The sequence below is a fragment of the Octopus bimaculoides genome, chromosome 4 (genome assembly GCF_001194135.2).
Source record: "Octopus bimaculoides isolate UCB-OBI-ISO-001 chromosome 4, ASM119413v2, whole genome shotgun sequence".
Taxonomy (NCBI): domain Eukaryota; kingdom Metazoa; phylum Mollusca; class Cephalopoda; order Octopoda; family Octopodidae; genus Octopus; species Octopus bimaculoides.
Genome location: NC_068984.1, coordinates 19477552 through 19489767, shown reverse-complemented (window position 1 = coordinate 19489767; position 12216 = coordinate 19477552). Strand labels below are relative to the sequence as shown.

Below are 12216 nucleotides of genomic sequence, written 5' to 3'. Positions count from 1 at the left end.
TATATATATACGTACATACATACATACATACATACATACCTATACACTCACACTCACACCATAAAATGGAAGATCAGTTGATTTTTGTAATAAAGATTATCTGTTAATTGATAACTTATCCCTTTGCTTTTGAAAACAAGAAGTTGTGAAGTTCATGCTTTTCCTAATATACTATCAAAATAAATGAACTTCTTTATTGCTAAGCAAGAATTGAAATTTCATGGAGTTGATGAGCTGTTACACTTGAAAAATTTTTAATTGGATGTTAAAGCTTAAACATGGAGCAATTTAGTTCCTATTATCACTTTTTTATTTTAGTATCATAATTTGTGAACTATAATATCATTGGTTACAAGTTTCTTATTAACCAATCACTGGTTCACTGTATTTCTGACAGTGACACTGCAAAGGGTGTGTTTATAATTCAGTGAATTTAGCTCAAAGAGCACCAGTTTTTTAAGCGTTCACATTCTTCACTAAAATATGGTGAAATATATAAACACACATGCACACAAGCGAACCCATGTATGTAATAAATAGTGTCTGTTTATCAAATTCCATTCACATGGTATTGAAGGATCTGATGCTCTTAGTGCCATGCATTGATGTCAAACCCAGAGCCACATGGCAGCTCAGTAAACTTCTTAAACACTTGTTTGTACCTGTACCTGTATAACATATAGCACACATCTTGGAATTACTTCATCTCAATTCCATAGATGATGCATCCAATAAGCTATAAACATAATGATTTCTCAGTTTTTCTTCCATAAATCTTTGTGGTCCATGCTCTAAAATATGGAGCAAGGATTATTGGAAACTTAAAACTCTTTTCTTAAATTAATTATTTTCTTTATATCATCATCACCAACACCATCATTACCACCATTATCATCATCATCGTTGCAATTGTCATCATCATCATCATCATCATCACCATTATCATTACTATCTTTTTCTTCCTGTTTTTCTCATCCATATTACCCAATATTCTCAAGCTGGATTCAACTACTTCATCCAGAATATTTTTTGAGCTTAGAACTGACATAAATCCTAACTTAATAAAATTTGATTGATATACTCGATCAGATGTCAGAGATGTCCCTAAAAATGGCAACTATATCAAATCAATGCCAGTTGCATCATATATTGAAGCCCTTTTTTCTTCCTTAATCTTAATTTCTATTTTTATTTTTTACCTTTTTCTCTCAGAATTTAATGGAAGAAATCCAGCAGCATGCTTCAGATTTAGAAGACGTGAAACAAAAAGGTATCGACTTGGTTGACAGCAATAAAGATTCTCCTGATATGCAAACAATGGTTGATGCCCAGCTGAAACACTTGACTGATGGATACAATAATCTTGTTGTGTCCGCCAATCAAATCAAGGTAGGTATATTGAATGGCTCATCATCATCATCATCATCATCATCATCATCTAAACGCTAATCTTCCTAATGGTCTTTTATTTGAAATACCTTTTTCTTTTAGCCTTTTACTTCATAGTTACTCTCTTTGTAGTCCCAGAAGGGTATTACTATAAAAATCATGTTTAGAGAGTTTTCACATAAAAGTCCTTTCACATTTGTTAATACAGCAACTTCATGTGGCAATTTTACTTAAAGCAGTATGGCTCTCAATGTTTTCTAATTTATTATGATAAAATAAATGGAAGATAGTCTTAGAACGATGCATGCAATGAAATATTAAAGAGTGTTATTCTTGTCGCTTGTCATCCCAAATAGAACAGCCTCCACATTAGTTTCTTCATAAAAATTGTTAATAAGAGCACTTCAGTTTCATCTATCATAGTTTGAAGTTTTAATACAAGCTCTTTCTCTCTCTGGAATCTAAGCATCATCATCATCGTAATCATTGTCGTCATCATCACCATATGAGGACTGTGAATTGGCAGAACTGTTAGATCACCAGACAAAATTCATTGTGGCATTTATTTCACCTCTTTATGTTCTGAGTTCAAATCCATTAAAGTCAGTTTTGTTTTTTCCCTCCTCCCAGGGTAGAAAAAGCACCAGTCAAGTACTGGAGTCGATGGTATTGACTATTCCTTTCCTTTCAAAGTTGCTGACCTTGTGCTTTATGTTAGAATCAGTTATTATTGTTTTACTGGCTGGCTCCGTGCTGTCATAAATGATGTCTAATTGTAATATTTAATATATAAATATGGACGGTAAATCAAATTAATACACTTGTCAATGTTATGTAGTGGTTGTCTTTTTGAGATGTGACATTGATCATTGTTTGTCACTGAAAGAACGCTGGTTCACACATACAAACATTCACATACTTCTCTTGTACATGCACACACATACACACATATACTCACACAAAGTTGAAATGATCCCAATACCAGTTTGCCATCACTTCTTCCTTCCTTATTCATCTATCACCCCTTCCTTTCTCATTCATATGTTGTGACAGAGAAAAACACAAGAGTATTATTATTGTCTCATTATAATTAAGGCAGTCAGCTGCCAGACAAAATACTTTGCAACATTTCTTCCAGCTCTTTACGTTCTCAGTTCAAATGCCACCAAGGTAAACTTTGTCCTTCGTTTTTTTGAGGTCAGTAAAAACAGTACCAGTTGAGCACTGGGGCTGATGTAGTTGACTTATTCCCCTGCCTAAAATTACTGGCTTTGTACCAAAATTTTTCTTCTTCTTCTTCTTCTTCTTCTTCTTCTTCTTCTTCTTCTTCTTCTTCTTCTTCTTCTTCTTCTTCTTCTTCTTCTTCTTCTTCTTCTTCTTCTTCTTCTTCTTCTTCTTCTTCTTCTTCTTCTTCTTATTATTATTATTATTATTATTATTATTATTATTATTATTATTATTATTACTATTATTTGGCTTTGCTTTAATTCATACAAGTCTCAACTAGAAACATGAAGGGACAGCAAAATTTTGCATAAGGTTGCTCTGAAGGCTTTCAAACTTGTTATTCTGAGTTTATTATTTACTAGAGCAGCTGAACTGTTGAGCAGATCCATGATCAAAGGTGTTCCAATCAGGACCAGCCTAACAGTTTTTCTAGAAAGTGTGTCTACAACTACATTATATAATGTGTCCTTACTTTTTCTTTGTTTTTTTTTTAAGAGAGAGGGCTGTGATAGAAGAGAAATTTGACTGCTATTTCTAGGAAATTAAATGGCCATTTAGAGCAGTAGTTCTCAGTCGAAGTCCGTATGACATCTGGGGGTCCATATAAGCATTTTGAGGATCCATGCAAGGAATTGGGGATCCATATTAGTATTTTAAAGGTCCATGAAAACAACTTAACTTTAGATGTATTTATTGCAAAAAACATCTAGGTTTATTTCTCTAATGTTTTTACATAGTTTAACTTTTTCTGGCCACTGAAAAATATTTTAGGGTGTACTTTTGAAGTCCTACACACGTGAATATGTGAAATAAAAATGGAATTTTGGAAGAAGTATTTACAAAACTAGTTTTAAAACATTAAATGGCTATTAGGGGCCACTCAAGTAAAATAGAAATCATAGGGCTCCATATGAAAAACCACTGATTTAGGGACTTCCTCATTGGCTTGTTTTACCAGGTAATGTGGTGGAGTGGTAATGTCACAGTAACCTTCGTTCTCTTTTCCCTACCTTGCAAAATTTCAGAGAGGCATGAATGTTTCAACTTCATATTTATCTTTGCCAATTCAATACATAGAAATTATGCAACGCATGCTTGAGAAAACTCATCAAGCCAAGTGAAAGCATAGTTGTGGCTGATGTCAGCAGCACGTAAAAAGTGGCCATTACAGTCATGGAGTGGTTGGTGTTAGGAAGGGAATCTGGCTGTAGAAGATTAGAACCTGTTGCAGTTTACCAATTTAGCCCATGCCAATATGGAAAGCAGACATTAAATGATGATGATGTATCTTTACTGGTTTTATTAAAGGATCATCTGAATAACAGCCTGCAACAATGGAACACTCACCAAGAACAGCTGAGAACATTTGATGCATACCTTTCAGAAACTCTTCCTCAATGGAAAGCAACAATTGATTCTCGTTCTGTAGATAACTTGGCCGATGCAAAAGAACAGTTGACAGAAACCAAGGTAAGTTTTGGGGTTTCTTTTATTTAATATTTGTAAAATATCTTATTTGTTTCTCCATTGTTTATCTTTTATTTGTTTCAGTCATTGGACTGTGGTCATGCTGGAGCACCACTTTGAAAGGCTGAGTTGAACAAATTATCCCCAGGACGTTTTTTTTAAGTCCAGTACCTACTCTAGTGATCTCTTTTATTGAACCACTAAGTTCGTAAACAAACCAACACTGATTGTGAATTAGTGGGAGACAGAACAAATTCATGCACACACACACACACGCTTTCCATCAATCAAATTTGCTCACAAGGCTATTGTAAAGGGCACTTGCCCAAGCTGACACACTGTGGGACTGAACTCAAAAGCCCCTGGTTGCAAAGTGAATTTCTTAATCACACAGCCATACCCAAGCCTAAACCTTTACTTAGTATGAGTAAACTAAAAATGGATTCTTCTAAGTGGATGTGAGATAACTTTTTTCTGGAACTTGACACCAGCCTCACAGAATATTTGCCATGGTCACATGGTTAAAAAATTTTCTTTACAACCTCATGCTTTTAGGTTTGATCCCTATCATTATTATTACTATTGTTATTATTATATGAAAACTCACAGCTTGTTTTGCTGGGTATGATGGAAAGCGTCAGCTGTCCACAGCCAGCAGACTAAGGTGACACTTGTTTACTGGTCATGCTTCAAGAACTCTGCTAAGAATTCTTGCAGTTCCAAGCAATGCTGATTTTTGTAGGTGTTTTACCTTCACACTCGCAACAATCTTTTTCAGCCATGTTGGTAGCTGAGTGCTGATACTTCCCAGTGCATCAATTACTATTGGTATCACGTCTACTCTCGTCATTGACCACAACCAAGAATTGTTGTTGTTGTTGGTAGTAGTAGTAGTAGTAGTAGTAGTAGTAGTAGTAGTAGTAGTAGTAGTAGTAGTTGTAGTAGTAGTAAGGCAGAATTGTTAGCACATCAGGCAAAATGCTTAGCAGAATTCCATCCATCTTTATGTTCTGAGTTCAGAATCCACTGAGGTCAACTTTGCCTTTCATTCTTTCGAAGTCAATAAAATAAATACCAGTTGGATGCTAGGGTTGATGTAATTGACTTATCTCCTCCCCTTCTGCCAAAATTTGAAAGTATTATTATAATAGTAATGATAATAATAATTATTATTATTTACAGGACATGTGGAATAAACTTTCTACCATGAAGCAGGATTTGAACACCAGCCTTAGTCTGTGCAGAGTGACTGAAACAACCAAAGAAGATGAAATTTCAGAAGCTATTGCCAATTCACCATTACAGAAGTTCTCCCAGAAAGTCAATCATAATCTCGTTTCAGAGATGAATGAGGTATGTCATCATCATCATCATCATCATCGTTTAACGTCCGCCTTCCATGCTAGCCTGGGTTGGACGATTTGACTGAGGACTAGCGAACCAGATGACTGCACCAGGCTCCAATCTGATTTGGCAGAGTTTCTACAGCTGGATGCCCTTCCTAACGCCAACCACTCCAAGAGTGTAGTGGGTGCTTTTACGTGCCACCGGCACGAGGGCCAGTCAGGCGGTACTAGCAACGGCCATGCTCAGATGGTGTTTTTTACGTGCCACCTGCACAGGAGTCAGTCCAGCGGCACTGGCAACGACCTTGCTTGAATGTGTTTTCATGTGCCACCTGCACAAGTGCCAGTAGGCAATGCTGGTAACAATCACACTCAAATGGTGCTATTTATGTGCTACTGGCACAGAAGCCAGACAGCTGCTCTGGCAATGATCAAGCTCGGATGGTGCTGTTAGCGCTCCACTGGCACAGGAGCCAGATTTTATTAAAATGAGGGTGAATGTGGTGTGTATTTTGTTGACATAAGTGTGGGTGAGGTGTGTTCTTTCTTCTCATGAGAAGGGGTGTGGTGTTTATTTTGTTGACATGAGTGAGATTTAGGTCTGTATTTTTGTTTTTCAACATGAGTTCAAATTGAGTTGAGTCAAGTGTGTATTTTGTTGACATGAATGTGGATGAGGTGAGTATTTTGTTGAGTGTGAGCGAGATGTATTTTATTGAATGAGTGAGATGTACTTTGACATGAGTGTGAGTGAAGTATATATATTTGGTTGATATGAGAATGAGTGAAGTGTGTATTTGGTTGACATGAGTGTAAGATTTGTATGTTTTGTTGAGCTGAAATATTTCCCAAATTCTCTCATTATTAAAAGACTAAGACCTCTTTAGGTAATGGTTCTTGACAGAATACAAATATCCATTGCAAAATCTACTCTCACTATTCTCTATTGAAATAATATTCCTTCTCTTGAAATGTTTCTTTCAGGTTGAGAACCGTCTAGATTCTGTACGTGATGTAATCCAGTCTTGGGAGGCTGTTGATACACTGAAGAATGACCTGAGAGCCATAGTTCGACAGAAGAAGGAAGAACTAAAAGAACTGGAAGAACAACCATCCAAACTTCATGAAGAGGCTGCTGGAATTGAGATTACCAAACTTCAAGTAAATATTTTTAATGACACCATTAAAACTGTCTTTCCGTATTTGATAATTACAATTAGCATCTTTATTCTTATCATTGCAGAATTGCAGAATATTGTTAGTTATTAATGAATTATTTATATTTAGATCTTGATTAGTTAACTTTGTACATTACCATTTGTTTATTCTCTGTTGCCATTACCACTGACTTTGTCTTTTTCCTCCTTATCATTATCATAAGTGTCATTATAATCATCATCATCATCGTTATTGGAGACACAAAGAGGAAAATTAGGAAACATTATTGCTGTACAGATTGAATTGACTATGACTAATGGTATATTTAATTAACACCTAAGAAAATGTAAAAGCTGTACTCTACATATTCAATAAATGTTATAAACTATAATAGCAATGAATATAACATTTATAATTCATGTTTATGTATTTGTGTACATATATATATATATATATTTATACATATATGTGTGTGTGTTTATATATATGTATGTACACACATATGTATGTTTATATATATATGTATATATGTATGTATATATGTATAGGTATATATATGGTGATATAAATGATTTAAATAATATCTTGAGCGGTTATATGTGTGTGTGTGTGTGTGTATATATGTGTGGTGTGTGTGTGTGTATGTATATATGTGTATGTTTGTTTTTGTGTAATGGTACTAACTATAATATCTTATCTTAGACAAAATTCTCAAAGGGACTTGTGTGTTAGAAATACACAGGTCTCACTCAGGATGTCGGTAGATCATCAGACACCAGTGTTTTGACCTTGTTTGCTCTCCTCAGTAATGAAAATCCTCCAGACATTCTGAGCTCAACCAAAATATATTTGTTCTTATATGGAAATCATTAAACAAAACCTTCACTGATTTGTGCAAAAGCTGGTCAGGCTACAAACTTCATGATTTAATCCTTTCACATTTAAGCCAAAATATCCTTCCTGCTTTATGTTCAAAGTGGTCAAATCAAGACTTTCAGACCTACCCTACAATGTCATTCTAAAAGAAACAATCACATCATCAAAATCTCAAAGTAATGTATGACTAATTCAAAGCAATGTGAATAATTAATTGTTACATTTGGTAGAGTAATCTGAATGTTATGGGGTCAAAGTGATCTAAATTAAAGCCTTCCATCAAAATTTCATGTTTATTTTTGTTCCAGACACCATAATAATGACAGATATTTTACTAAATTCTTCATTCTTTTAGAAATTAATTGAAACAAAGGCAGTGTATTGCAACAGAAATATGAAAATATGTGGTTGCTTGCTAACCTCCAATAAAAAATAAAAATATAATATAAAAAAACTCAGAAATTAAAAATTAACTGAGCTGAAATATCTGTAATGTGATTTCTGACTTAGGAACAAGATCAGTAGTTTTCAGGGAAGGGTATTTGTTCATTACATTAATGCCAGCTTTGGACTGGTATTATATTTTATTGACCCTGGAGGAACGAAAGACAAAGTTGACCTTTTCAGGATTTGAACTCTGACTGTAAAGATTCAAAATAAATATTGCAAGTAATTTTTTTCTGATGTCATAATGAAGGTATATATAATAAAACCAGGAGGTTATACTCCATTTTGATGATGTTAGAATATGACTACAACACAGGCACAGACAATGAAGAAGCTCGGACATCTAATACAAAATAGTAATTATTGTATAGTTATTTTGATGGATCTAGAAAAATACCTACATTAAGTGATAAATAACGAAGCATGATTGCAAACCTCTTTTGTAAGTGGAACAGATTGGCATTCCATTGGTTATGACTAGAGGGTTCCAGTTGATCCAATGAACAGAACAACTGGCTCATGAAATTAACATGCGGGTGTCTGAGCAATGTACAGATATGTGTACCCTTAATCAGCATGACACAGAATGTGACAGGGCTGGCCCTTTGAAATACAGGTACAACTCATTCTTGCCAGTTGAGTGGACTGGAGCAATATGAAATAAAGTGTCTTGCTTAAGGACACAATGTGCTGCCAGGAATTGAACTCATGACCTTACAATTGTGAGCTGAATACCCTAACCACTCAGCCATGTGCCTTCACATGGAACTGAATATTAATGCAATATAAAAATACAGGTAAATGTACAAAGTGAGTAGACTGAGTGGATAAGGTACTGGGCTATCTGCTCATAGATCATGAGTTCAAATCTACTGTTAGTCTTTCCTTGTATTTATGGAAAGATCACTTTATCCGGCAGAGCTTCAGTTTATATAACTTTCAGAAAGGTGCTGCACTAATTTGATTCAAGTTCAAGCCAGAGTTCATTATATAATTTTTAGTTTACTCTGCCTGTCTTTAGATTTGAATTTATGGTATTACAAACTCTGGGTAATGACTTCTGTGTAACAGCTTAACCAATACTAAATTAATCCAACACAGTGTATCATCTACCTAGAGACTGGTAGCATATGCATCAGACCTTAAGAAAAATAAGTACTGGAGTTGATTTGTTCAGCTAAACCCTACAATACACAGCCTCAAGCCTGGTTTATGAGTAACAATACCAATGAGTAACAATGAAATGAGATAATCAATATTGTTATTAAAGAGGTAGAAAAATTGTCTGGAAACTATGGTCTTTAAATTGCAATCGGTAATATTTTGGAAATAAAGTTTAGACAGCACCGATAATAACTGATAGAAAAGATCGAACAAAAACATATCAGGGTTTAAACATTGTGTTATTCTGAAAATAAAAAAAATAGCTTGACAGGAACTGATCATTACTATAAAATAGAGAGAGACAGAGAGAAAAAAAAATATTCAAACAAAAAAAAAAAATAGTTCAACAGAACAATAACTGTTAAGCAAGAAAGAATCTGAATAGAAACAATAAACAAAATAGAAGTAGAAATGATAATAACAAATCAATTAATATAAATCAATGTAAACACCTCACCAAGCTACAAATGGGTAAATATCTCTGGAAAATAATAGCCAAAAACAGGCAAATCCTCCTAGTAATTCTTTCCACAGAAACAATCTTGATTATTACACTAAATGAACTAATTTACTCTGAAGCCATGTCAGTAATATTTATAATGAGAAAAAATGTAATTAGTGTTAATGAACACTTATTTCAAAAGAGACAAAGCAGAAAACTCTGAAATTTTAATTAATCAAAAATGCGATAGAGGTATATGGTGGTGGAGGTGGGGGCATGCTCTCACCTTTGGTTGCTACACTAACAATTCTGAACATGTTTTGGTTTTATTAAACCTCCTCAGTGGAGCCATAAAGTCAGCACATACATACCAGAACACTTAAAATTTAAAATAAAATAAAAACACTGGAAAATTTCCCAAAGGCATCTTCTGCATGAAGAGCATATTAGTTAAGTGCAAGTTACCATACTTAAACAGGATGAGTTAAAAAATAATTTTTAATGAATTAAAATTTTAACCATCATTAGAAGAAAAGTTATTAGCATTAATGAAAGTTCATCTAAAAAGAGGCAGTCAAGACATTACTCTTTTTTTCTTCTTCAACTGACTAAAATTTTGTAAGAATTGAAACAATCTTGGACATGTTTTAATCTTAGACCTCTTCAGCAAAGTATAATAGATAACTACCTGGCCAAAAATGACTTGGAGGATGTATAGTTTTGGTGTGAAAATAATTCACTGATTTGATAATTTAATATAAATATATACTTGGGCCCAACAAAAGATTCTCTATGCAGTCATCCAGCCTACTAGAATACAGTAACGAAATATCTCTCAAATCACACCAGTGTCTTTAAGAAGAAAGTATATGTTGCATAAGGATACACTGCATCTGAACAAACAATGGTAAAAAAGTAAGATGGTTATGGTTGGAACCAGTGTTTACATGGGGCTAAACAATAATTGTTCCAAATTTTAGCACAAGGCCAGCAATTTTGGGGTTAGTGGGTTAGTTGATTGCATTGACCCTAATGCTCAATTGGTACTTATTTTATTGACCTCAGAAGGATGAAAGACAAAGTTAACATCGGTGGGATTTGAACTCAGAGTGTAGAGTGCCTAGAGAAAACCTACTAATTTGTCTGAAGTACTAATGAATCAGCCAGTTCATGGCTTTAGGACTAAACTATAATAAAAACAACATCAATAAAACAGGAAGCTAACATGAACAGCAGTCAACATAGGGGGACAATCAATGACCTAATTTTTAGCCTGCCAGTCTTTGTAGTTACATGGATCAACACGCACCGAATTTGGAACTCTGAGATATACCTGTCTAGATGGACTATAATATCAAAGTGAACTACTAGATATCAAAGATTAATCAAAGGCAGGAATAAAAAGCTACGCTTTATTCATAGGTCCAGAATGAGACCAAAAGCTGCTTGTAAAATGACAGGTTCACTGGGTATAAAAGAGAATATAACGTAAGGAACGGAATAGAATTTATTAAAGCTCACAATTTAGCACTAAAGAAACCAATATTTAGCCCTGTTTGGCACAGCATGCATTCTATGTGAGACACTTTCAGTTCAATATCACGACTCACATCGCAATATTCTCTTAATGCTACAGAAATGTTCGCAACAAACAAGAGTAACAGTAAAAAAAGAACACACACAAAGAACACAACAACAAAATAATGCCACCACCTTTTTTCTCCTCAACCAGCAAATTAGATTTAATATGAACACCTTCCTACACTTCCGACCCTTCCCATCCCAACAGAGCACCGCAAACCTTACGAATGTAGCAGAGAACCTGGTGGTTGCAGCAGTGAAAGACTTGAAAGAATGTACTCAAAGCATAGAAGAAGAACAACAACAACAATTAGGATGCCACTGCTAATGATGATGATGGTGATGATGATGATGGTGATGATGATGATGGTGGTAGTGGTGGTGAGGCTGGAGATGATGATGGCAGTGATAGCGGTGGGGATGATAATTTCTTTTGTCAGTCACTAAAAATAATAACAACTACAACAATAATGGTGGTGGTGGTGGTGGTGGCGGAGGAGGGTAGTGGGGGAGGCGGTGGTTGTGGAGGATATTTCTAACATAGCTGTAAGGCTATAATTATATGATATTGATCCCAGCACTTTGTGACGGATACTTATTGATTCCTGAAGGATGAAAAGACAATGTCAATTCCCGTGGGATTTGAACTTGGTATAAGAAAGACTTGAAACTAATACAAATAACCAGTCGTAGTCAGCATAATTGTATGTTATGGTGATATCAGTAACAATTTGTTGTTCATCTGGTTTTACATTCTGAGTTCAAATTCTACTTTTCATCCATCCAGGGTCAATGAAATGAGTATCAATTGAGCCCTGGGGGACAATGTAATCGACTAGCCTCCTACCTACAAAATTTCAGGCTTTGTACCTATAGTAGAAAAGATTGTTTATTATTATTATTATTATTATTATTATTATTATTATTATTATTATTATTATTATTATTATTATTATTATTATTATTATTATTATCATTATCATTATTATTATCATTATTATTATTATTATTATCATTATCATTATTATTATTATTATTATTATTATCATTATCATTATTATTATTATTATTATCATTATTATTATTATCATTATTATTATTATTATTATTATTATTATT

General features: G+C 34.2%; 1 protein-coding gene across 10 annotated transcripts in view; it reads left to right on the top strand.

Moving 5' to 3' along the window:
- LOC106881484 (nesprin-1) overlaps nucleotides 1-12216 on the top strand; it is an 811219-nt gene that overhangs the window by 488285 nt on the left and 310718 nt on the right. For all 10 annotated transcript variants that reach the window (XM_052966929.1, XM_014931893.2, XM_014931887.2 and 7 more), the window contains 4 exons: nucleotides 1213-1389; nucleotides 3925-4086; nucleotides 5266-5436; nucleotides 6414-6590. In XM_052966929.1, the coding sequence (XP_052822889.1) occupies nucleotides 1213-1389; nucleotides 3925-4086; nucleotides 5266-5436; nucleotides 6414-6590 (687 nt within the window). The remainder of the gene's footprint in view (nucleotides 1-1212; nucleotides 1390-3924; nucleotides 4087-5265; nucleotides 5437-6413; nucleotides 6591-12216) is intronic.